The 21,214-nt window shown below is 49.0% G+C and overlaps 1 protein-coding gene across 1 annotated transcript in view; it reads left to right on the top strand.

The window, feature by feature from the left end:
- dnai3 (dynein axonemal intermediate chain 3) overlaps positions 1 to 21,214 on the top strand; it is a 131,542-nt gene that overhangs the window by 88,660 nt on the left and 21,668 nt on the right. The window contains exons 15-18 of the mRNA XM_043700114.2: positions 972 to 1,099; positions 3,050 to 3,113; positions 11,733 to 11,863; positions 15,161 to 15,365. Coding sequence (XP_043556049.2) covers positions 972 to 1,099; positions 3,050 to 3,113; positions 11,733 to 11,863; positions 15,161 to 15,365 — 528 coding nt within the window. The remainder of the gene's footprint in view (positions 1 to 971; positions 1,100 to 3,049; positions 3,114 to 11,732; positions 11,864 to 15,160; positions 15,366 to 21,214) is intronic.

Raw genomic sequence — 21,214 nt, 5'->3', positions numbered from 1 at the left:
TGGGCCCTGTATCTAAGGAAAGATGTGTTGGTGTTAGAGCGGGTCCAGAGAAGGTTTACAAGAATGATCCCAGGGATGAAGGGTTTTTCATATGAGGAGCAGTTGAGGACTCTGGGTCTGTATTTGATGGAGTTTAGAAGACTGAGAGGTTTGGATAGAGTGGACAATAGTGGGAGAGACTAGGGCCTGAAGGTACAGCCTCAGAGTGAATAACTGAGAGGAGGAGGAGGAATTTCTTCAGCCAGAGGGTGAACACTCTGAGGAACTCATTACCAAAAAGGGCTGTGGAGAACGAGTCATTGAGTATACTTAAGACAGTTACAGATAGGTTGTTGATTAGTATCAGGTTCAAGGGTTACAGGGAGAAGACAAATGAATGGGGTTGAGAGACACATCGAATGGTAGAGCAGACTCAGTGTACCAAATGGCCTACTTCTGTTCCTAAATCTTATGGTGTATGGTCTTAACAATTCAAGGCTTCTTATTTTGTTTCATTACCATACTAATAACAATGAGTTATGGCGTATATGTGATCTACACCACGGAAACAGGCCTATCTGATCTGATGTCTGGTCTCCACAAATGCCTCTTCCCATTCTCTCTTCACCTCAATCCATCACCATATCTTTCTAATCCTTTCTCCCCATTGGGATTATCCAGTCTCCCCTCAATATATTGACGTTATTCACCTCAACCAGTCCCTGTGGGAGTGAGTTCTCCTTTCTCCCCACCGTCTGGGTGAAGATGTTTCTCCTGACCTTCCTATCAGACTAATTCATGGTCTTCTTCTATTTGTACTCCCCAAACGAATGGAAATGTTTTCTTTGTCTGATCACATGGAACATTTTCATCAAGGGCCATTTCAAGACCTTCTAACCATTCCTGATAATTGAATATTTTTCCGAACCTCAGTTTAATATTAAAATTAAGTTCAGTGAACTTTACAATGATATACTTTCCTCTTTCTACAGACAAGGCCCAAGCCAATCTGACAAAGACCAAAGGAGAGACTTCCAAATATACTGCCATGGATGTTCCCTCGAGCAGAGATCTGACATTTGTGGATGATATCAACACCTTCGTGTTCATTGGTACTGAGGTAAGTCAGGCTAACGAGAGTCCTGACGTTTATGTGTTAGGGAGAAGCAACAGGCCTGTTTATCCTTTCATAAAACACTGGGAAGAATTTTATCCTCCCTGGAGGTGACAGGAAACGCAGTGATGAAGGGAAATGAGTGAGTGGGCGGGCTCTGGTAAATCTCATTAATTCACTAATTGAGGTGAGACGGTGCTGAGTAAGACTTCCACAGGGGGCCTTCCTTTTATATTTTCTAAATAAGATATTCAGATATGTTATTCCACAACTTGTGGAACAGGTAGGATTTGGGCCTGGGTCTCCTCACTCAGAGATAGGGACACTATCACTGTGCCATAGGTACCTTCAAATGGGGACTTTCTCAATCCACCACCAGTTAATCATAAAATTATAGAATCCTTACAGTGTGGAAGGAGGCCAGTCAGCCCATCGTGTCCACACCAACCCTCTGAAAAGTGTCCCACCCAGACCCAGCCCCCTGCACTATCCCGATAACCCTGCATTTCCCATGGCCAATCCACCTAACCTGCACTAAGGTGTCAACTGGTCAATTAATAGCCATTTTCAATTCATCACTTTACTGATGACCTGTCCACAGCACACATGAAAGGTTGCTAGTTTCCCGACCGGGAAAGTATGATGACTAGATTGTCAGGTTGGGGAGGTCACTCTGGGGCCCAACTGGAGTAACTCATGCTGGGCAGGCCTGTGAAAGCCACTGTCTTACCCTTGCCTCTGGTCCCTCTGAACCCCTCTCTGCATGTCCCACAAAAAATAACTTACTTCCTTGACACTGGATCCCCAAGGTGTAAACCTCAACCAATAATCTTTCAGATCCAGAAGCTGCCCACCTTTTATTGGCTAGGAGCCCCTGGCAACCTGAATTGCCAGTGGCCGAGGCCAAGAAATTCACCAAAGCTCTGCCCCACACTTAGACTGAAAAAATGGGAAATCTCCCATTTCTGTTCATTTTAAAGAATATACTTTTTTCTCATTCATTGATTGGATGTTGACCACACTGGCAAGGCCAATATTTATTGCTCATTTCTAATGGCCCTGGAGAAAGTGTGAAATAGCTTTTTGTTTAGCCCATTGCAGTCCTTGTGGTGTAGGTTACACCATAATGCTGTCAAAAAGGGCATGAAGGAACAGCAATGTAACATCAAGTCGGGATGACCTATGGCATGGAGTGAACTTGCAGAAGGTAGTGTTTCCATCCTTCTGCTGCCCTTGTCCTTCGAGATGGTCCAGGGCTCAGCTTTGGGAGATGCTCGAGAAGGAACCTTGGTGTGTTGCTGCTGTGAGCTTTGTAGATGGTACATACCACTACATGTGTATCGGAAATGAAGGGAGTGAATATCAAAGGTGGCACTAATCAAGTGGCCTACTGTGTCCTGGATGGTGCCAAGCATCGTGAGTGTTGTTGGAGCTGCATCCATCCAGGCAAGTGGGGAGGATTCCATCCCACTCCTGACTTGTGCCACTGTAGATGGTGGACAGGCTTTGGGAGTCAGTTGGTAAGTTAATCACTTCAGAATTCACAGTCAGTCATGATCACATTGAATGAGGAGTTGAGTCAATGAACTGAATGGCCTATGTCAGTCATTACATATTATGATCTAATCTTTAACATGTTCTTGTAGCCACATTATTTAAGTGGCTGGTCCAGTTGAGTTTTGGTCAATGGTAATTCTAGGATGTTGATTCACTGATGGTAATACCATTGAATGTCAAGGGGCGATAGTGAGATTCTCTCTCCTGTCAGAGATGGGCATTATCTGGCACTTGTGTGGCATGAATATTACTCGTTATTTATCAGCCAAAGCCTATAAAATCAAAGTATTGGGAGAACAGAAGCCAGTCAGGGCAAGGGTGATGGTCACACAGAATATGTAAGGTCGACCACTGGTTGTGTAGAAATATTAATGATTTGTGTTGGATCTTCCTGTCTAGGATGGAGAGGTTACTTCTGTCGACTGGCAAGTGGAAAGAGACTATGATACTGGAAAAATGACCAGTAAGTGTGTAACGCTCCAATATAATGTAAAATATTGGTGTCAAATGAGATGGTTCAGATTGAAAGATTTACAAAAAGGTGAAAGACATGAGGCAAATATGGAAGTATAAATCTGAACTAAAACTGAACACTCCTGGGATGTGAAGTGGGATTCTGTGAGTCCATCAGTGTCTGCAAAGAAGAAGGAAAAAGTTAATGGTACAGTTTGGCTGGACTTTTATTCTGGATTGATACAGGAAAGAGGGACAAGGTTTAAAAAGGTTCAGATAGTCATCAATATATTTCTTAGTGTGAACTCCAGGCTGATTCTAAGAGTGGAGTCCACACCAGTCAGTCTCATAGTGACATCAAGCATGGCAAGAAAAGTCCTAGACAGCGAGAACTTACATTTATATAGTGCCATTAGCATAGTGAAATGCAGGAACATTATAAAACAAATTATAATACTGGATAATAAGAGATATTAAGTCAAGGAACCAGCAGCAGCAAAGAAGCTGGGTATTAAGGACTGTCTGAAAGGAAGGAAGTGGGTTAGAGAAACCTGAAAGAACTGTGGATGCTGTATAAATCAGAAACAAAATCAGAAATTGCTGGAAAAGCTCAGAAGGTCTGGCAGCATCTGTGGAGAGAAATCTCAATTGAGTTAGAGGGGTGGTTTAAGCTCAATGCAGTGACTGAACATTTTCTCTGAATTTATGCTTTTACCACCTGCAGCCTGGGGGCATTATTTAATGTCACATGTACACTTTAGTATTAGAGAGATTTATGTCCCAGAGAGAAATCATACATCAGCCAATTTCTCACACACATTGAAGGAAAGCCTTAGTCGAACAAGTAAATTCAGCTGGTTTACCGTTAAAGGTGGATAAATCCACTGGACCTGATCAGGTGTACCCGAGAACTCTGTGGGAAGCTAGAGAAGTGATTGCTGGGCCTCTTGCTGAGATATTTGTATCATCGATAGTCACAGGTGAAGTGCCGGAAGACTGGAGGTTGACAAACGTGGTGCCACTGTTTAAGAAGGGTGGTAAGGACAAGCCAGGGAATTATAGACCGGTGAGCCTGACCTCGGTGGTGGGCAAGTTGTTGGAGGGAATCCTGAGGGACAGGATGTACATGTATTTGGAAAGGCAAGGACTGATTCGGAATAGTCAACATGGCTTTGTGCGTGGGAAATCATGTCTCACAAATTTGATTGAGTTTTTTAATGAAGTAACAAAGAAGATTGATGAGGGCAGAGCAGTAGATATGATCCATATGGACTTCAGTAAGGCGTTCGACAAGGTTCCCCATGGGAGACTGATTAGCAAGGTTAGATCGCATGAAATACAGGGAGAACTAGCCATTTGGATACAGAACTGGTTCAAAGGTAGAAGACAGAGGGTGGTGGTGGAGGGTTGTTTTTCAGACTGGAGGCCTGTGACCATTTGAGTGTCACAAGGATCGGTGCTGGGCCCTCTACTTTTTGTCATTTACATAAATGATTTGGGTGCAAGCATAAGAGGTACAGTTAGTAAGTTTGCAGATGACACCGAAATTGGAGGTGTAGTGGACAGCGAAGAGGGTTATCTCAGATTACAACATGATCTGGACCAGATGGGCCAATGCTGAAAATGTGTTGCTGGAAAAGCGCAGCAGGTCAGGCAGCATCCAAGGAGCAGGAGAATCAACGTTTCGGGCATGAGCCCTTCTTCAGGAATGAGGAAAGTGTGTCAAGCAGGCTAAGATAAAAGATAGGGAGGAGGGACTTGGGGGAGGGGCGTTGGAAATGCGATAGGTGGAAGGAGGTCAAGGTGAGGGTGATAGGCCGGAGTGGGGGTGGGGGCGAAGAGGTCAGGAAGAAGATTGCAGGTTAGGAAGGCGGTGCTGAGTTTGAGGGATTTGACTGAGACAAGGTTGGGGGAGGGGAAATGAGGAAACTGGAGAAATCTGAGTTCATCCCTTGTGGTTGGAGAGTTCCTAGGTGGAAGATGAGGCGCTCTTCCTCCAACCGTTGTATTGCTATGGTCTGGCGATGGAGGAGTCCAAGGACCTGCATGTCCTTGGTGGAGTGGGAGGGGGAGTTGAAGTGTTGAGCCACGGGGTGGTTGGGTTGGTTGGTGCGGGTGTCCCAGAGGTGTTCTCTGAAACGTTCTGCAAGTAGGCGGCCTGTCTCCCCAAATAAAGGAGGCCACATCGGGTACAGCTGATGCAGTAAATGATGTGTGTGGAGGTGCAGGTGAATTTGTGGCGGATATGGAAGGATCCCTTGGGGCCTTGGAGGGAAGTAAGGGGGGAGGTGTGGGCGCAAGTTTTGCATTTCTTGCGGTTGCAGGGGAAGGTGCCGGAAGTGGAGGTTGGGTTGGTGGGGGGTGTGGACCTGACGAGGGAGTCACAGAGGGAGTGGTCTTTTCGGAACGCTGATAGGGGAGGGGAGGGAAATATATCCCTGGTGGTGGGGTCTGTTTGGAGGTGGCGGAAATGACGATGGATGATACGATGTATATGGAGGTTGGTGGGGTGGTAGGTGAGGACCAGTGGGGTTCTGTCCTGGTGGCGATTAGAGGGGCGGGGCTCAAGGGCGGAGGTGCGGGAAGTAGAGGAGATGTGGTGGAGGGCTTTGTTGATCACGTCTGGGGGGGAAATTGCAGTCTTTGAAGAAGGAGGCCATCTGGGTTGTACAGTATTGGAACTGGTCCTCCTGGGAGCAGATGCAGCGGAGATGAAGGAATTGGGAGAATGGGATGGCGTTTTTACAGGGGGCAGGGTGGGGGGAGGTGTAGTCTAGGTAGCTGTGGGAGTCGGTCAGTTTATAGTAAATGTCCACGTTGATTCGGTCGCCCGAGATAGAAATGGAAAGGTCTAGGAAGGGGAGGGAGGAGTCTGAGACGGTCCAGGTGAATTTGAGGTCGGGGTGGAAGGTGTTGGTAAAGTGGATGAACTGTTCAACCTCCTCGTGGCAGCACAAGGCAGTGCCGATACAGTCATCGATGTAGTGGAGGAAAAGGTGGGGGGTGGGGCCAGTGTAGCTGCAGAAGATGGATTGTTCCACATATCCTACGAAGAGGCAGGCATAGCTGGGGCCCATGCGGGTGCCCATGGCTGCTCCTTTGGTTTGGAGGAAGTGGGAGGATTGGAAAGAGAAGTTGTTCAGGGTGAGGACCAGTTCAGTCAGTCGAAGGAGGGTGTCAGTGGAAGGGTACTGGTTGGTACGGCGGGAAAGGAAGAAGCGGAGGGCTTTGAGTCCTTCGTGATGGGGGATGGAGGTGTACAGGGACTGGATGTCCATGGTGAAAATAAGGCGTTCGGGACCGGGGAAGCGAAAATCATGGAGGAGGTGGAGGGCATGGGTGGTGTCCAGAACGTAGGTGGGGAGTTCTTGGACTAAGGGGGACAGGACCGTGTCGAGGTATGCAGAGATGAGTTCGGTGGGGCAGGAGCAGGCTGAGACAATGTGTCGGCCGGGACAGTCAGGTTTGTGGATTTTGGGCAGGAGGTAGAAGCGGGCGGTGCGGGGTTGTGGGACTGTGAGGTTGGAGGAGGTGGATGGGAGATCCCCTGAGGTGATGAGGTTATGGATGGTCTGGGAGATGATGGTTTGGTGGTGGGAGGTGGGGCCATGGTCAAGGGGGCAGTAGGAGGAGGCGTTCGCAAGCTGGCGTTTAGCCTCAGCGGTGTAAAGGTCGGTGTGCCAAACTACTACCGCGCCTCCCTTGTCTGCTGGTTTGATAGTGAGGTTGGGGTTGGAACGGAGGGAGTGGAGGGCTGCACGTTCCGAGGGTGAGAGGTTGGAGTGGGTGAGAGGGGTGGAGAGGTTGAGGCGGTTAACGTCGCGGCGGCAGTTGGCTATGAAGAGATCGAGGATGGGTAAGAGGCCAGCACGGGGTGTCTAGGTGGATGGGGTGTGTTGGAGGCGGGAGAAGGTGTCATCAGAGGGTGGGCGGGAATCCTGGTTGGAGAAGTAGGCGCGGAGGTGAAGGCGGCGGAAGAATTGTTCGATGTCTCGCCGCGTGTTGAACTCGTTAATCCGAGAGCGTAGGGGAATGAAGGTGAGGCCTCTGCTGAGGACTGATCTGTCATCCTCAGAGAGGGATAGTTCTGGAGGGATGGTGAAAAGATGGCAGGGCTGGGAGCTAGGACCTGGTGTGGGGCTGGAGCTGGGAGTGGGGGCGGGGTTGGGTGTGGGGGCGGGGACGGAGATCGGTGTGGGGGCGGGGTTAGGTGTGGTGACAGAGATCGGCATGGGGGCGGAGACGCATGTGGCGTGGTGGATGTGCAGGTTAGTGATGTCACTGGGGCGGAAGTGGCTGCGGCGACGACAGAAACGATGTTATTCCCGATAGCCGCGGAGGCCACGAATCTGTCGGCGATGGTCTTCCTGGCGATCTTGCCTACAGATGGGCCAATGGGCTGAGAAGTGGCAGATGGAGTTTAATTCAGATAAATGCAAGGTGCTGCATTTTGGGAAAGCTCTCGAGAAAACAACCCGAGTTTCTCGAGCCTCTCCTTATAGCTCATACGCTCTAATCCAGGCAGCATTCTGGTAAACCTCCTCTGCACTCTCTCCAAAGCCTCCAAATTCTTCCTGTAATGTGGTGACCAGAATTCTTATTCTTTATCCAACCTTCTCTCAAGTTATCCTTTTGTTTTAAGGATACAAAAACGCAAATAGAGTCATAGAGTCATTGAGATGTACAGCACAGAAACAGACCAACCTGTCCATGCTGACCAGATATCCCAACCTGATCTAGTCCCACCTGCCAGCACCCAGCCCATATCCCTCTAAACCCTTCCTATTCATATACCCATCCAAATGCCTCTTAAATGTTGCAATTGTACCAGCCTCCACCACATCCTCTGGCAGCTCATTCCATACACGTACCACCCTCTGCGTGAAAACATTGCCCTAGGTCCCTTTTATATCTTTCCCCTCTCACCCTAAACCTATGCCCTCTAGTTCTGGACTTCCCAACCCCAGGGAAAAGACGTTGCCTATTTATCCTATCCATGCCCCTCATAATTTTGTAAACCCCTATAAGGTCAGCCCTATGCCTCCGACGCTCCAGGGAAAACAGCCTCAGCCTGTTCAGCCTCTCCCTGTAGCTCAGATCCCCCAACCCTGGAACATCCTTGTAAATCTTTTCTGAACCCTTTCAAGTTTCACAACATCTTTCTGATAGGAAGGAAATGCGATAGGTGGAAAGAGGTCAAGGTGAGGGTGATAGGTCAGACTGGGGTGGGGGCGGAGAGCTGAAAATGTGTTGCTGGAAAAGCGCAGCAGGTCAGGCAGCATCCAGGGAACAGGAGAATCGACGTTTCGGGCATAAGCCCTTCCTCAGGAATCCGGGTAGGGGCGGAGAGGTCAGGAAGAAGATTGCAGGTTAGGAAGGCAGTGCTGAGTTCGATGGATTTGACTGAGACAAGGTGGGGGGAGGGGAAATGAGGAAACTGGTGAAATCCGAGTTCATCCCTTGTGGTTGGAGGGTTCCTAGGCGGAAGATGAGGCGCTCTTCCTCCAACCGTCGTGTTGTTGTGGTCTGGCGATGTAAGTAGACAGGTTGGTCAATATGATATATGGCATGCTTGCCTTTATTGGTCAGGGAATTGAGTACAAGAGTCAGGATGTCATGCTGCAGCTTTATAAGCCTTTGGTTAGGCCACACTGAGAGTATTGTGTTCAATTCTGGTCACCACATTACAGGAAGAATTTGGAGGCTTTGGAGAGAGTGCAGAGGAGGTTTACCAGAATGCCTCCTGGATTAGAGCGTATGAGCTATAAGGAGAGGCTCGAGAAACTCGGGTTGTTTTCTCGAGAGCAGGGGCTGAGGAGAGACTTGATGGAAGTTTATAAAATTATGAGATGCGTAGATAGGTCTGATGGTCAGAATGTTTTTCCCAGAGTTGAAATGTCTAAAACTTAGGGGACATGCATTTAAGATGAGAGGGAGAAAGTTCAAAGGTGATGTGAGGAGCAGGTTTTTTACACAGAGAGTGGGAGGATGTGGAACACACTACCAGGGGTGGTGGTGGAGACAGATACAATATGGGGTTTTAAGGGACTTTCAGATAAGCACATGAATATGCAAAGAATGGAAGGATATGGACCAAGTGATTAGTTTCATTTGGCATCATGTTTAATACAACATCATGGACCGAAGGGCCGGTTCCTATGCTGTACTGTTCTATGTTCTATGTTCTAATGTGATGTGTGGTATCTCTGGCCAAGCCAGCATGTATTACTTGGAGAAGGTTGTGGTGAACTGCCTTCTTGAACTGCAGGAACACCTACAGTGCTGGCATGGACGGAGTTCATGCTGGTGGGTGCATCATTATTTCATCCACTTTCACATGCTTGCAGACATGCTGAGCTATATAATTATTTGAAGGTCTATGCACAATAGTTTGATTGTACAGATAAACATTTCCAACAATTGATGGGAAACCCTAGCATTTGGTGGATTTAATAGGTTAACCTATGCTTTGCAACAAAGGCAACCACTTATTTATTTAGTTCCTAGCTTACAGCTGGTTAGGTAATCTCACTTCATTTATTTTCATGGAACTCATACTAAATTACTTCATCAGCATGTGTGCTGTTTCAATGCTATTCAAACTTTATTGACACTTCCAGAATACTGAGAGGCCTGGGTAGAGAGTGGACTTGGAGAAGGTGTTTCCATGAGCAGAGAGACCAGGACCTGAGGGCACAGCCTCAGAGTGAAGGGGATACCCTTTAGAACTGAGATGAGGAGGAATTTCTTCAACCCAGAGGGTGGGGAAGCTGTGGAATGTATCACCACAGAAGACTGTGCGGGCCAAGTCATTGAGTGTATTTAAGACAGATTGGTAAAGGGATCAAGGTTACAGGAAGAAGGCAGGAGAATGGGGTTGAGAAATATATCAGCCATGATTGAATAGTGGAGCAGACTCGATGGGTCGAATGGCCTAATTCTGTATTTATGGTCTTAACATAACATTAGTCTCTGTCCTTTGGCTCATCATCAAGAAACCCTAGTTAACGCTCTGGGGCAAAGGTTCAAATCTCACCACAGTAGCTGTTGGTATTTAAATGCCTTTAACAAAATCTGGACTATAGACCTAATCTCTTTGATGGTGACCAGTCTTCAGTTAATGTAAAAACCCATCTGGTTCACTAATTCCTTTTGGGGAAGGAAACTGCCATCCTTTCCTGGTATGGCCTCCATGTGACTCCTTCCCTGCAGATAAATGGTTGACTCTTAACTGCCCTCTGAAAATGTTTTGCAAGCCACTTCATTCCAGGAGCAATAGAATTCAGCAGCAAATGTTGCCCCTGCCATGGAAAGGTAAAGACAAAAATATGAAAATGCACATGTTGTTTAATCACAATTACATCCAACTCTTTTCAGCCACATGTACCCAATCATTAGAAGTGAACTTTTTATTTTAAGATGGAATGAATTTGATTGTGAAGATTTACCAGTAACACTGAAAAAGGTTCATTCAAGACTCGGAATGTTACCCCACTGGTCCTCACCTACCACCCCACCAACCTCCATATACATCGCATCATTCGCCGTCATTTCTGCCACCTCCAAACGGACCCCACCACCACGGATATATTTCCCTCCCCTCCCCTATCAGCTTTCCGAAAAGCCCACTCCTTCCGTGACTCACTCGTCAGGTCCACACTCCCCACCAACCCAACCTCCACTCCCGGCACCTTCCCCTGCAACCGCAAGAAATGCAAAACTTGCGCCCAAACCTCCCCCCTTACTTCCCTCCAAGGCCCCAAGGGATCCTTCCATATCCGCCACAAATTCACCTGCACCTCCACACACATCATTTACTGCATCAGCTGTACCCGATGTGGCCTCCTCTATATTGGAGAGACAGGCCGCCTACTTGCGGAACGTTTCAGAGAACACCTCTGGGACACCCGGCCCAACCAACCCAACCACCCCGTGGCTCAACACTTCAACTCCCCCTCCCACTCCACCAAGGACATGCGGGTCCTTGGACTCCTCCATCACCAGGCCATAGCAACATGACGGCTGGAGGAAGAGCGCCTCATCTTCCGCCTAGGAACCCTCCAACCACAAGGGTTGAACTCAGATTTCTCCAGTTTCCTCATTTCCCCTCCCCCCACCTTGTCTCAGTCCCAACCCTTTAACTCAGCACCACCTTCCTAACCTGCAATCTTCTTCCTGACCTCTCCGCCCCACCCCCACTCCGGCCTATCACCCTCACCTTGACCTCCTTCTACCTATTGCATTTCCAACGCTCCTCCCCCAAGTCCCTCCTCCCTACCCTTTATCTTAGCCTGCTTGGCACATTTTCCTCATTCCTGAAGAAGGGCTCATGCCCGAAACGTCGATTCTCCTGTTCCCTGGATGCTGCCTGACCTGCTGCGCTTTTCCAGCAACACACTTTCAGCTCAGAATGTTAACTCTGTTTCTCTCTCACATACACACAGATGCTGCCAGAGCTGCTGAGTTTCTCCAGCATTGTTTCAGATTTCCAGCATCCACACTGTATTGAGAAATACTGGACTTGCCAAATTTTGGAGCTAAATGCACTCAATGTGTTTTTTCTTTGGTGAAAATCTGAATTTGTTATAACATACTTGTATTTAACATGGGATATGTGTCAATATTACAGCCCCAAGACCAACTCATTGCTATCCAGTGCATGATGGTCCTGTAAACACAGTGCAAACGTCACCATTCTTCCGAGATATTATTTTGACTGTAGGAGGTTGGACCTTTGCGATTTGGAGAGAAGATGTTACAGTAAGTAATTCCCATTTCAGTTTCTTTGCCCATGAGTTGAAAAATTGGCTTCCAGTGTTAAGAATGCACCCAACTTTTATCACTTCCTGTGATAACCTCCACCCATGTAACTCTGCAAGACACAGTCCCACAGCCACCTCTTTTATCAATGATCTTAATGCATGAGCAGGGTCAAAGTGTATCTTTGTTCACTGACAGCCCAGTATCCATCCTCCATGTCCGCTCACACCTCCACACTCACACGTTACTCTGACAGCATCTCTCAAACCCATAACTTCTCCAGTAGCGAGACATCTCTAGAAGGATAAGAGCAGCAAGTACATGGGAACACCACCCATCTTCAAGCACTCATCATTCTGACTTGGAAGTATATCACCGCTCCTTCAGTGTCGCTGGGTCAAAATCCTGAAATTCCCTCCCTCAGGACATTATGGGTTTCCTCGTAATTGGAAGCATTCCAGGAAGACAGCTCATCACCACCTTCTTCTCAAAAACAATGAGGGATGGGCAATAAATGGTATTCCAGCCGGTGATGCACATAAACAAATATTAAAGAACACCATGTACACACCACCCTCCTTTATATAAACCACTTCCCGCAGACCCATAGAAATACCCCAATGCACACGCACACAAGCGCATACGTATACACACACACACACACACATTTGTAACATCTAAACAACACCTGGTTCTGTGGATAGATTAGAAAATTTGAGGTTATGATGCTTAGAGACTAGAAGGCAAAGAGGAGGTTTGATCAAAGTGTTCAAAATCATGAGATCTGGACAGAATCACAGAATTGTTATGGTTAAAATTAAGGCCATTCAGCCCATCATATCTGCACTGCCTGTGAGCATCATGACTAGGTGCCATTTTGCTGCTGTTTCAATGTAATCCTGTAAATTTGCTGACTGCTGTACATCCGCTCCTTATGGTCTTATGGTCTTAGAGAGTGGCAGGGAAAAGGTGACGGAAGGTGGGGAGGTTAAATTGCTCATATGAAAATTGGACATGGATGATGGAGTAACTGGCCTGCTCCTGTGCTGTCAGTTATGTTTTGATCTACCAATGTATTATGAAACAGTGCAGCCTTGATAGTTACTATTCCATAAAAACATAAGACATAGGAGCAGAAATAAGGCCATTCAGCCTCAGTCTGCTCTGCCACTGAATCACAAATTTTTCAACCCCATTCACCCACTTTCTCCATGCAACCCTTGATTCCCCTTGACAATCAAGAACCTATCTATCTCAGTCTTAAATATGCTCAATGACCTGGCCTCCACAGCCTTCTGTGGCAATAAATTCCATAGATTCTCCACTCTCTGTCTGAAGAAGTTTCTTCTTATCTCTGTTCTATAGGGTCTTCCCTTTATTCTAAGGCTGTACCCTCGGGTCCTAGTCTCTCCTGCCAATGGGAACATCTTCCCAACATCCACTCTGTCCAAGCTGTTCAGTAAATTTCAATCAGCTCTCCCCTCATCCTTCTAAACTCCACTGATATAAACCCAGGATCCTCAAATGCTTCTAATATGTTAAACCTTTCATAGCTGGGACTATTCTTGTGAACCTCCTCTGGACCCAGTGTATCCTTCCTGAGATATGGGCCCCAAAATTGTTCACAACACTCTAAATGTGGCCTGTTCCAATATTTTTAAACTGAGATTGTATTTAAATGATATTAAAGATGGTTCTTTCCAAGGTGTGGCGTACTGGGAGGAATTCGACATCCTTTTGGTTTAGGTGAGGTTTCAATATTTGCCTTATGACTCCCTGTCACCATTTTCCATTGAGAAGGTTCCTAGCCAGAGCAAAGCTTGCCAGAGTTACCAGCGTGAGTCACCACTTCACAGAGACACAATTGGAACTGTATTGAATTTCAGTGCTTGAGGTGCCCCACGGATTTACAAAACCATCCCTTTGTCACCGGGGTTTGAATCTGAACCAAAACAAAGCCTTCAGATAGAAGTTTCCATTCTCTGCCAACGTGGAACTTGATCAGTGTGGGGTTTAGTCACTAATTAATCTCAAATCATGTCGCATGTGATGATGTTTAGACACAGTTGCAAAGTCGACAATGTGGCAAAGAGTGTTAGCAAAATAACTCCAAGCAAACATTGGGAAGATGTGATATTCTCCAGTGGCATCACGCAACATCTGGTGGGCTTGTGGGGTGTGGGAATGGGGTAGGAGGTGGGGGCTTTATGGCCAGAACAAGGAAGCACACTTTTCAACTTCATGTGTGAGTCGATATCATTACCATGGTCCACTGGTGGAGAGTGACCCCTCCCCCCAGAGCAAGGTCAGAGAGTGACCCCTCCCCCCCAGAGCAAGGTCAGAGAGTGACCCCTCCCCCCAGAGCAAGATCAGAGAGTGACCCCCCCAGAGCAAGGTCAGGGTGTGAACCCCCAGAGCAAGATCAGAAAGTGACCCCCCCCCCGCCCCCGAGCAAGGTCAGAGAGTGACCCCTCCCCCCCAGAGCAAGGTCAGAGGGTGGCCCTCCCCCCCAGAGCAAGGTCAGAGAGTAACCCCGCATTAGAGGAAAGATGTGGATGTACTGGGGAGCATGCAGAAGTTTACAAGAAGAGCTCTACAGCTAAGAGGCCTCTGTTATGGTGCTGAATTGGGGAGGTTGGGACTGTTCTCCTGGGAGAGGAGGAGCCTGAGAGGAGATCTGATGGGGCTTTTCAAAAACCATGAGTCAGCAGTACAGTGTAGATAGGGAGAAGCTGTTTCTGCTTGTGAAAGGATCAAGAACCAGAGAGGGCAGATTTTAAGTGTTCTTGCAAAAGAAGCAAATGCAAAGTAAGAAAGGTCTTTTTCACACAGCGAGTAGTTCAGATCTGGAATGCACTGCCTGAAAACAGCCAGGTTCAGTTGTGACATTCTGGAGAGCATTGGCTGGTTATTTCAATAGAAACGTGCGGGGTCAAAGGGAAAAGGCCTGGGGGGCATTGGCATTGAGTTAAAATGTACAGGGAGCTAGTGAATGCATAATAGGCTGAATGGCCTCCATATGCATGGTAACAATTCTGTGATTCTCTGTGGATAGCACTGGGTGAGGGTCCGGGTGACAGTATGTTAGATGCGTTCAAGTGAATGGAGGCTGGGGGATGGGATTCCAACCAGGGCACTATTGAAATCTGAGGGTTAAGAAGCAGGTGAACCTGCGCTTTATGAATAGGAGATTTGAAATGGGTGGGTTACTGTGTATGGGGTGCAGAGTCTGCGCTGTATGTTTGTGCTCGTGGTGCTTGTAAAAGTGATCTGGTTTGCTTCCCTGTTCCTACTCAGCTGGGACCCCTCCTACATTCAGCGTGTGCGACAAAACGCTGCACAACCGGTCACTGGTCACTCACCCGACCAGGCGTGGTCATCATCGGGAAGGAGGATGGCAACATTGATATTTGGGATTTACTTGAAAAAACCCACGAGCCCTCACAGACACAGAATATTTCTTCAGTTGCAATAAGTTGCATCAAGCCCTGGATTATCTCATGTACGTATTGTTTCGTCAGAAAGCAGCTAACCAATGCAATGTGTTCAAAGCTTGTGTCTGGATGTTGTATGAACAAAAACAGTTTATAGTAGAAGGTGATGGAAGGTGTCATCAACAGAGCTTATCAAACAGCACTTACTCAGCAATAACCTGCTCAGTGACGCTCAATTTGGGTTCCATCAGGGTCACTCAGCTCCTGACCTCATTACAGCCTTCATTCAACATAGACAAAAGAGCTGAACTCTAGAGGTGAGGTGAGAGTGACAGCCCTTGACATCAAGGCCGCATCCGACTGAGTGTGGCATCAAGGGGCCCGGGCAAAACTGGAATCAATGGGTATTGGGGGCAAACTCTCTGCTGGTTAGAGTCATACCTCACACATAGGAAGGTGGTTGTGGTTGTTGGAGGTCAGTCTCTGTGGATGGGTCCTGGCTATCTGTGGAAGCAGCGGGTGGGGTCAGACTGCTACAGCTTCTAGTCAATGAAGGCGATGATGCCCCACATCCCTGTCTGCTGCTCCTGGTTCTCCCGGTGTGCGAGGACAGAAACTCTGCAGACATCACAGGGTCCTCCACTCCCTGAAGCTGAGCAGGTGCCTGCTCCCCCTCAGCCTCCTGCACTGTTTCTCCTTCTACCAAGTGTGGAGCTGTCATGGTGAGGTGTTTCCAGCCTCACTAAGTATGACATTGGCACCAAGGGGACAGTATCTCGGCCGGTAGGGGGTTGCAGGAGCTGGCCTTGCCAATGCTTCCTCTCAGACCTCAGAGCTCTTGGAGAGCGGGTAACTGGCCTGGACCAGGCATCACATTCCACAACCCCCTGCCTCCTGCCAACCAAACAGGCCCTTTCTGTCTCATTGAGGGAATAGAGTGGGTTCCACAGCTCTCAATGCGACATTTCCCGGGGTTGGGGCAGTGGGCAGCATGGAGAATATGTGATGTGGGAAGGTGGGGGTGGTGGGCCGGGTGACAGTGAGTGAGGGAAAATGTTGCAGGTAATAGTGAAAGTGGCAGAGCCCTGGTGGGAACTGCATGCAGTATCAGAGACAAAGTGATTATGAGCACTCAGATAGATTGGGTGTGAGCTGGTGAGGGAGAGCGCACTCAGATAGAGTGGGTGCGAGCTGGTGAGGGAGAGCGCACTCAGATAGAGTGGGTGCGAGCTGGTGAGGGAAAGCGCACTCAGATAGAGTGGGTGCGAGCTGGTGACGGAGAGCGCACTCAGATAGAGTGGGTGCGAGCTGGTGAGAGAGAGAGAGACAGAGAGAGCACTCAGATAGAGTGGGTGTGAGCTGGTGAGGGAGAGCGCACTCAGATAGAGTGGGTGCGAGCTGGTGACGGAGAGCGCACTCAGATAGAGTGGGTGCGAGCTGGTGACGGAGAGCGCACTCAGATAGAGTGGGTGCGAGCTGGTGACAGAGAGCGCACTCAGATAGAGTGGGTGCGAGCTGGTGAGAGAGAGAGAGAGAGCACTCAGATAAAGTGGGTGCGAGCTGGTGAGAGAGAGAGAGAGAGCACTCAGATAGAGTGGGTGCGAGCTGGTGAGAGAGAGACAGCACTCAGATAGAGTGGGTGTGAGCTGGTGAGAGAGAGAGCACTCAGATAGAATGGGTATGAGCTGGTGAGGGAGAGCGCACTCAGATAGAGTGTGTGCGAGCTGGTGAGAGAGAGCACTCAGATAGAGTGGGTGTGAACTGGTGAGAGAGCAATCAGATAGAGTGGGTGTGAGCTGGTGAGAGAGAGAGAACACTCAGATATAGTGGGTGTGAGCTGGTGAGAGAGAAAGCACTCAAATAGAGCGGGTGTGAGCTGATGAGAGATACAGCACTCGGATAGAGTGGGTGTGAGCTGGTGAGAGAGAGCACTCAGATAGAGTAGGTATGAGCTGGTGAGAGATAGAGCACACGGTTAGAGTGGGTGTGAGCTGGTGAGGGAGAGCACTCAGAGCGGGTATGAGATGGTGAGAGCACTTAGGTAGAGTGGGTGTGAGCTGGTGAAAGAGAGAAAGCTCAGGTACAGTGGGTATGAGCTGGTGAGAGAGAGAGAGAGAGCACTCAGATAGAGTGGGTGTGAGCTGGTGCGAGTGAGCACTCAGAGCGGGTATGAGATGGTGAGAGAGAGCACTCAGGTAGAGTGGGTGTGAGCTGATGAGAGATAGAGCACACGGATAGAGTGGGTGTGAGCTGGTGAGAGAGAGCACACTCAGAGTGGGTGTGAGCTGGTGCGAGAGAGAAAGAGAGAGCACTCAGAGTGGGTTGGAGCTGGTGCGAGAGAGCACTCAGAGCGGGTATGAGATGGTGAGAGAGCACTCAGATAGAGTGGGGGTGAGCTGGTGAGAGAGAGAGAATACTCAGATAGAGTGGGTGTGAGATGGTGAGAGAGAGCTCTCAGAGTGGGTGTGAGCTGGTGAGAGAGAGCATTCAGAGTGGGTGTGAGATGGTGAGAGAGATCGCACTCAGATAGAGTGGGTGTGAGCTGGTGAGAGAGAGCATTCAGATAGAATGAGTGTGAGCTGGTGAGAGAGAGCACACTCAGATAGAGAGCGTGTGAGCTGGTAAGAGAGAGCACTCAGATAGAGTGGGTGTGAGATGGTGAGAGAGAGCACACTCAGATAGAGTGGGTGTGAGATGGTGAGAGAGAGCGCACTCAGATAGAGTGGGTGTGAGATGGTGAGAGAGAGCTCTCAGAGTGGGTGTGAGCTGGTGAGAGAGAGCATTCAGAGTGGGTGTGAGATGGTGAGAGAGCTCGCACTCAGATAGAGTGGGTGTGAGCTGGTGAGAGAGAGCACTCAGATAGAGTGGGTGTGAGATGGTGAGAGAGAGCGCACTCAGATAGAGTGGGTGTGAGATGGTGAGAGAGAGCTCTCAGAGTGGATGTGAGCTGGTGAGAGAGAGGGAGAGAGCACTCAGATAGAGTGGGTGTGAGCTGGTGAGAGAGCATTCAGATTGTGTGTGAGATGGTGAGAGAGAGCTCTCAGATAGAGTGGGTGTGAGCTAATGAGAGATACAGCACTCGGATAGAGTGGGTGTGAGCTGGTGCGAGAGAGCACTCAGAGCGGGTATGAGATGGTGAGAGAGAGCACTCAGGTAGAGTGGGTGTGAGCTGGTGAAAGAGAGAAAGCTCAGGTACAGTGGGTATGAGCTGGTGAGAGAGAGAGAGAGCACTCAGATAGAGTGGGTGTGAGCTGATGAGAGAGAGAACTCAGATAGAGGGGGTGTGAAATGGTGAGAGAGAGCTCTCAGAGTGGATGTGAGCTGGTGAGAGAGAGGGAGAGAGGACTCAGATAGAGTGGGTGTGAGCTGGTGAGAGAGAGCATTCAGAGTGTGTGTGAGATGGTGAGAGAGAGCTCTCAGATAGAGTGGGTGTGAGCTGATGAGAGATACAGCACTCGGATAGAGTGGGTGTGAGCTGGTGCGAGAGAGCACTCAGAGCGGGTATGAGATGGTGAGAGAGAGCACTCAGATAGAGTAGGTATGAGCTGCTGAGAGATAGAGCACACGGTTAGAGTGGGTGTGAGCTGGTGAGGGAGAGCACTCAGAGCGGGTATGAGATGGTGAGAGAGAGCACTCAGGTAGAGTGGGTGTGAGCTGGTGAAAGAGAGAAAGCTCAGGTACAGTGGGTATGAGCTGGTGAGAGAGAGAGAGAGCACTCTGATAGAGTGGGTGTGAGCTGGTGCGAGAGAGCACACAGAGCGGGTATGAGATGGTGAGAGAGAGCACTCTGATAGAGTGGGTGTGAGATGGTGAGAGAGAGCACACTCAGATAGAGTGGGTGTGAGATGGTGAGAGAGAGCTCTCAGAGTGGGTGTGAGCTGGTGAGAGAGAGGGAGAGAGCACTCAGATAGAGTGTGTGTGAGATGGTGAGAGAGAGCTCTCAGATAGAGTGGGTGTGAGCTAATGAGAGAGATCGCACTCGGATAGAGTGGGTGTGAGCTGGTGAGAGAGAGCACACTCAGATAGAGTGGGTGTGAGATGGTGAGAGAGAGCTCTCAGAGTGGGTGTGAGCTGGTGAGAGAGAGGGAGAGAGCACTCAGATAGAGTGTGTGTGAGATGGTGAGAGAGAGCTCTCAGATAGAGTGGGTGTGAGCTAATGAGAGAGATCGCACTCGGATAGAGTGGGTGTGAGATGGTGAGAGAAAGCACTCAGAGTGGGTGTGAGCTGGTGAGAGAGAGCATTCAGATAGAATGAGTGTGAGCTGGTGAGAGAGGGCGCACTCAGATAGAGTGGGTGTGAGATGGTGAGAGAGAGCTCTCAGAGTGGGTGTGAGCTGGTGAGAGAGAGCATTCAGATAGAATGAATGTGAGGTGGTGAGAGAGAGCACACTCAGATAGAGTGTGTGTGAGCTGGTGAGAGAGAGCACTCAGATTGAGTGGGTGTGAGATGTGAGAGAGAGAGCACAGATAGAGTGGGTGTGAGATGGTGAGAGAGAACGCACTCAGATAGAGTGGATGTGAGATGGTGAGAGAGAGCTCTCAGAGTGGGTGTGAGCTGGTGAGAGAGAGGGAGAGAGCACTCAGAAAGAGTGGGTGTGAGCTGGTGAGAGAGAGCATTCAGAGTAGGTGTGAGATAGTGAGAGAGATCGCACTCAGATAGAGTGGGTGTGAGCTGATGAGAGGGAGCTCTCAGAGTGAGTGTGAGCTGGTGAGAGAGAGTGAGAGAGCACTCAGATAGAGTGGGTGTGAGCTGGTGAGAGAGAGCATTCAGAGTGTGTGTGAGATGGTGAGAGAGAGCTCTCAGATAGAGTGGGTGTGAGCTGATGAGAGAGATCCCACTCAGATAGAGTGGGTGTGAGCTGATGAGAGAGAGCACTCAGATAGAATGAGTGTGAGCTGGTGAGAGTGGGCGCACTCAGATAGAGTGGGTGTGAGCTGGTGAGAGAGCACTCAGATAGAGTACGTATGAGCTGGTGAGAGATAGAGCACACGGATAGAGTGGGTGCGAGCTGGTGAGAGAGAGAAAACTCAGGTAGAGTGGGTGTGAGCTGGTGAGAGAGAGCATTCAGAGTGTGTGTGAGATGGTGAGAGAGATCCCACTCAGATAGAGTGGGTGTCAGATGGTGAGAGAGAGCACACACAGATAGATTGGGTCTGAGATGGTGAGAGAGAGCTCTCAGAGTGGGTGTGACCTGGTGAGAGAGAGCATTCAGAGTGGGTGTGAGATGGTGAGAGAGATCGCACTCAGATAGAGTGGGTGTGAGCTGATGAGAGAGAGCACTCAGATAGAGTAGGTGTGAGATGGTGAGAGAGAGCTCTCAGAGTGGGTGTGAGCTGGTGAGAGAGAGGGAGAGAGCACTCAGATAGAGTGGGTGTGAGATGGTGAGAGAGATCCCACTCAGATAGAGTGGGTGTGAGATGGTGAGAGAGAGCACACACAGATAGATTGGGTCTGAGATGGTGAGAGAGAGCTCTCAGAGTGGGTGTGAGCTGGTGAGAGAGAGCATTCAGATAGAATGAATGTGAGGTGGTGAGAGAGAGCACACTCAGATAGAGTGTGTGTGAGCTGGTGAGAGAGAGCACTCAGATTGAGTGGGTGTGAGATGTGAGAGAGAGAGCACAGATAGAGTGGGTGTGAGCTGATGAGAGGGAGCTCTCAGAGTGAGTGTGAGCTGGTGAGAGAGAGTGAGAGAGCACTCAGATAGAGTGGGTGTGAGCTGGTGAGAGAGAGCATTCAGAGTGTGTGTGAGATGGTGAGAGAGAGCTCTCAGATAGAGTGGGTGTGAGCTAATGAGAGAGATCGCACTCAGATAGAGTGGGCGTGAGCTGATGAGAGAGAGCACTCAGATAGAGTGGGTGTGAGATGGTGAGAGAAAGCACTCAGAGTGGGTGTGAGCTGGTGAGAGAGAGCATTCAA

The sequence above is a fragment of the Chiloscyllium plagiosum genome, unplaced genomic scaffold (genome assembly GCF_037043375.1).
Source record: "Chiloscyllium plagiosum isolate Xiang-an unplaced genomic scaffold, Cpla_swu_hap1 HiC_scaffold_9, whole genome shotgun sequence".
Lineage (NCBI taxonomy): Eukaryota > Metazoa > Chordata > Chondrichthyes > Orectolobiformes > Hemiscylliidae > Chiloscyllium > Chiloscyllium plagiosum.
The sequence above is the reverse complement of the archived record's forward strand: the minus strand, read 5'-3'. Positions and strand labels throughout refer to the sequence as shown.